This window comes from Coptis chinensis, chromosome 4 (genome assembly GCF_015680905.1).
Source record: "Coptis chinensis isolate HL-2020 chromosome 4, ASM1568090v1, whole genome shotgun sequence".
NCBI lineage: Eukaryota > Viridiplantae > Streptophyta > Magnoliopsida > Ranunculales > Ranunculaceae > Coptis > Coptis chinensis.
In genome coordinates, this window is record NC_141459.1 from 82,382,320 (window position 1) to 82,387,589 (window position 5,270).

Genomic DNA, 5,270 nt, shown 5'->3' on the forward strand with positions numbered 1-5,270 from the left:
ATTTTTAATTTTCCGTTAATTATTTTGTTGAGGTTAGCTCAATATAGTTGCATCCAGTTTTCAATTTCCCGTTAATTAGTTTTCTTTGAGATTATTCAATGCATTTGCATCCAGTTCCAATTTCCCGTTAATTATTTTTCTTTGATGTTAGTTCTATGCAAATTTTCATGCATTTGCATATAGTTTATGATTTATGGTTATTTATTTATTTTTTGAAATATCTAGGGGGTTTTGGACTCCCCAACCTTTATATATGGGACTAAGAAACTCACAGATACATCTTCCCTACCTTATCCGCCAAGATCAAATCATTAAGTTTGTGATCCAGCGGTGGTATAAAGTACACACACTCATTACAAAAGTTCCTACTTAGCTTAGATAGATAATCTGCGACTTGGTTACCCTCGCGAAAAACATGCTTAAAAGTGACCATCTCGAACTTCAAAATCTCCGCTTGTATATGAGCAGCTATGTTCCGGCAGTGCCATGGCACCTCTTCCTCCTTCGCCAAAATCCGCATCGCCCTTAGAGAATCCGACTGCACTTGAATTCTGCTAATCCTCATATTTGCTGCACCTTCTAGCCCTTTTTGAACTCCCAATAACTCATGGTACATAACTGACATTCTCGTTGAGCTGCCATTATATGCCATTAGAGCATCTCCATTCCAATCCCTTACCGCTCCACCATAGCTGTCCCTTTCCTTTTGTACCGATCCATCTGAGTTCAGTACTACTAACCCATCAGGTGGTTTACTCCATTTTACCCATACCTCATCTTTTTGCTTTAGAGTAACTCCTATTCCCAGTTTTGCTAGCAGCACTTTTGCAGCCTTCTCCTCCTTTACCTGCTCCAGTGTTTTACCCATATAGATCTTCATGCTGCTCAAGATTTTCTGGCTCACAACATCTGCTGACCAAAATCTGTCTTTCTTCAAACCTCGGTTTTAGCTCATTCCAAATGGTTTGATTTGCCGCGACAGTAAAGGCTCTTATCGCCGTGGTTAATGTGTTCGCTCTGCAAAGTCTCATCAAGTAATACCATTCAATATGCGATGCTCGCACCATCTCTGGCAGTCCCATGGCTATCTTGAAATTCTGCCAGACCAGTTTTGAGAACGGACAATCAAAGAAGAGGTGTGCTGAACTCTCTTCGTGACACCCACACAAGCAGCACTTTGATTGCGCTATCACCCTCTTGGCCATCAACCTATTATGAGTTGGGAGATCACCCGAAAAACAGCTGCCAAGTGGTAAAGGAGTGCTTCGGTACTGAATATTTCCCCCACACAATCTTAAACCATTTTACCTTACTTCTCACTTTTTTCAGTACAGAGTAGGCTGAGGAAGTAGAGAATTTTCCTGTACTGCTTGGGGTCCATGTCACCTGATCCTCATCGATGTAGGAGTTTATCTCAGTTCCCAGAATCCACTCCTTTACCTCACCCTCCGGCATATCAATGATACAGCTTGACCATCTCCCCTCTCTTAAAACTGCAGAAACCTTCGCATCCTCTGGGACGATGTTGCCTAACAAGCTTCTAGCTTGGTTGTTCAGGTATAGAGGCCCCGAACACCATGGATCATGCCAGAAACTAGTACCATTGCCATTCGCTATACAATATTGGACAAACTTCCATGCGACTTCTCGATGTTTCAAAATCCCTCTCCACACCCAGGAGCAATCCCTCGGCACCTTCATCGTTCAAAACTGCTTGTGCTTTATGTGTTGCTACCATGCCCATCTAACCCACAAACAATCTGATTTCTACACAAGTTTAAACACCAAACCACAGTACGCAGCTTGATTCCAAACTTTTGGATCCACAAGACCAAGCCCTCCCTGATCCTTGTCAAATCTGAGAGTAGCATGACTAGCATGATGCATTCTGCTCTCCATATTTGGCCCTGCCCATATGAACCTATTGCACAGCTTCCCCACCTTCTCAATCACTGTTCTTGGCAACACAAATGTCTTCACCCAATAGGTTTGGAACGATGCTAGAACCGACTTCACCAATTGTATTCTTCCGGCTCTGTTTAGGTCTTTATTCTTCCAATTTGAGATTCGCTTAGTGATCTTTTCGATAAGAGGCAAACATTCTCTTATACCCAGTCTAGTGGCCGTAAAAGGCAGCCCTAGATAAGTAACAGGGGGAGCTTCAAGAGAAATATCCATAACTGCCGCTAATTCTCGTCCTTCTTCTTCTGACATGCTACCCGTTAGGAGAGTAGTCTTTTCATTGCTAAATTGAAGCCCTGTAGCCTGAGAGAAGTCCTGCAAGATGTCTTTTATAGCCAACATAGATTCCATATTACCTTTGCAGAATATTAGGACATCATCGGCAAAGCATAGATGTGTTATGTCTAGTTTCCTACATTTGGAGTGCGCACTGATTTTTTTTTTTCTACTTAAGCCCTTTGTAGAGAAGAGCACTCAAGATCTCCATGACTAGTACAAACAAATAAGGGGAGACTGGGTCGCCCTGTCGGAGACCTCTTTTCCCTTCAAAATACCCTTTCGGAGTCCCATTTACCAGTACTGAGTACGAAGGAGAAGCATAGCACATTTGTAGCCATTCAATGAACAAGAGGGGGAACTTAAAAGCATGCAAAATAGCTTCTACTGCTTGCCAAGACACCGAATCATATGCTTTCTTTATATCGAGCTTGATAGCACATCTCTTCTGACCATGTTTCCTAGAATACCCCCTTAGTAGCTCATGAGCTAATAGCAGGTTATCTTGAATCGACCTCCCCGGTATAAAAATTGATTGTGTACTTGAGATTAAGGAGGATATACAAGTCTTCATTCTCTTGGTTAGAACCTTTGATACACACTTGTAGACAATATTACAGCATGCTATGGGCCTGAAAGAGCCCACGGTCGTAGCATTCTTCTCTTTTGGCACAAGACAGAGAAGAGTGGAATTTATCCCTCCTGTCATTTTCTTCTGAAGAAATGTGTATTTGATTGAGCTGGTGAAATCAGCCCCAATAGTAGCCCAGCTGTGTTTGAAGAAACATGCATTGAAGCCATTTGGTCCAGGCGACTTATTATCCTCCATGGCAAAGAGAGCTTCCTTTATCTCCATATCAGTGATCGGAGACTCTAGAAATCGGCTTGTACTCTAATTAATCTCCTTCACTTGCAAATTATAGAAAAACCCAGAGTCACAGGAGGCAACAGAGGGGACTCCCAGTAAATTTGAGTAGTACTGCAGAAAAGCATTAGCTACTGGCTCTCTTCCCTTTCTTCGAATACCATGCGCATCGATGACATCCCATACATGGCTTCGAGACTTCTTTTCCTTTAGTGCATTAAAGAAATAGGCACTACATTTATCCCCGAACGACAACCAGTCAATATCAGTTCTATGGAAAAGATCAGCTTCCTCCAGTTTTATCAAACAACAAAGCTTTTCTCTCAACTCAAACTCCTTTGTACTGAGGGAGCAATCCAGAGGGTTCTGGTGAAGTGTTTCTTGGACTTGCTTCAATTGTACTCTCGTTTCAGTCACTATTTTCTGAGTATCATAGCAAAAACTCCTTGCCCAACCTTTCAAAACTAGCTTCAAAATTTTCAGCTTTCTAGTTAACATATACGGGGGATGCCATGATTTGTTATGTCCCAGCACACTTTAAGAGTTTCTTCAAAATCTTGATGCTTCAACCAGAAGTTGCAAAATCGAAATGGGGGTTTGAAGGAGCTTTGGAATGTCATCAACAGCGGACAATGATCTGAAAATCCTTGTGTTAAGATTTCCACTTTTGTAGCCAACACAATAGCTGACCAAGCTACATTGACAAGGCATCTGTCAATTTTCGACCATTTCCTAGTATTTCCCCCTCCACTGTTCCACGTGAAAAAACACCCTGATGCCGAATGGTCAAATAACCCTGCTACATTCAAGCAACTTGCAAAAGGCTGCGTCTCTCTAGGGTGAACTGCCGTGTCGCCAATTCTTTCATGTGAGTACAAGATGTTATTAAAGTCTCCCATTACACACCATGGTCCACAGATCCTTGCACTTAAGGCTTTTAACTCGTCCCATATAATTAGTCTTTCATGGTCGCTATTCTTCGTGATAAACCGGCCAAGTTAGCGGGAAGGTAAACCCATGCTGCCTACTAGTAACCTTACAATGTATGAATTGATCCCCTTCCACCTCCTTTTGAACTTCCAAAAAATTTCTATCCCATATGATCCAGATTCTACCATATTCATCAAAAGAGTAATTATGCTCTGTAGCCCAAGAAGGACATACCAAACTTGCAATGGTTCTAAACTTCTCCATGCGTACTTTAGTTTCCAAAATACCCATACAACTAATCTTATTCTCAACAAGAAATTTATTCAATTGTTTTGCCTTTGTGAAGTCATTTAACCCCCTAACATTCCAACTGCTTATTTTAATTATTGGAATTGGTTACCGTCTCCTCTTCTTCCCACTCCCTTTTTGGTCGGCCCCTACCTTTCTTCTCGGGATTTGTTTTTCTATTCAGCCTCATTTCTCTTCGAGCTCTTGTTTGTACTTGAATCAGTCACACGGGTTATAGCGATTGGTCGTGGAGTGGAGTCCTTGTCCCCCAAACGATTCAGCTCGACATCAGAGATCATCATCTTCCAAATCTGCAAGCTCCTTGAAAATGTTCCTTTCGATGCAAAAATTACCTTCATCGGGGTGCATTGGTCTTATTTGTTGAATAGGTGTTTGCACAACCGCTTGAGCTCCTTCAAGATTAAGATTATCAAAATTACACTCAATATGCCCGGGGAGACCCGAGTTATACTTGATGATGAGTCATCTCACTTGGATTGATTGATTATGTAGCCCAACCTCTGCGACTATTATAAGCTTCTAGCTCATTCTCGATTTCGATTCGATAGTCACCGCTTGCTCATCACTTGCTGTTGCTATCTCTAGAGCAGCTTGCTCCTTCAAGATCTTGCTTCTCGATTCGAAATGTCCCCTTGTGCATGCCTTGACCCTCTGCCTTCATTTGCTTGACTTGGAGGTGCTTCAAAGACCACTATTTGGCTCTCTCCTCCCTCATTTGCCATATCCTCGTTGTTACGCGAGAGCACTTATCGATGGCATGTCCAAACTTATTACATTTTGAGCAGGGACAAAGGCTTCCATGGATACTCAAGTGGAATTTCAACCTCTCGATTTCCAGCCTTAACCTTTAAAGAGTCTTTATACTCAAAGTTCACAGGGAATTCGATATAGAACCTTGCAAAGGATAATCTTTTCCTCTTCGCTGTTG

General features: G+C 42.0%; 2 protein-coding genes across 2 annotated transcripts; both read right to left on the bottom strand.

The window, feature by feature from the left end:
• Window positions 1-268: 268 nt before the first annotated feature.
• On the bottom strand, window positions 269-868 carry LOC147505134 (uncharacterized). The gene has a single exon (XM_086605474.1). The coding sequence runs from the start codon at window positions 866-868 to the stop codon at window positions 269-271; it is 600 nt and encodes a 199-aa protein (XP_086461600.1).
• Window positions 869-1,227: 359 nt separating this feature from the next.
• Window positions 1,228-1,701, bottom strand: LOC147505135 (uncharacterized). Its single transcript, XM_086605475.1, has one exon. It carries the CDS (start codon window positions 1,699-1,701, stop codon window positions 1,228-1,230), a length of 474 nt encoding a protein of 157 aa, XP_086461601.1.
• Window positions 1,702-5,270: the final 3,569 nt, after the last annotated feature.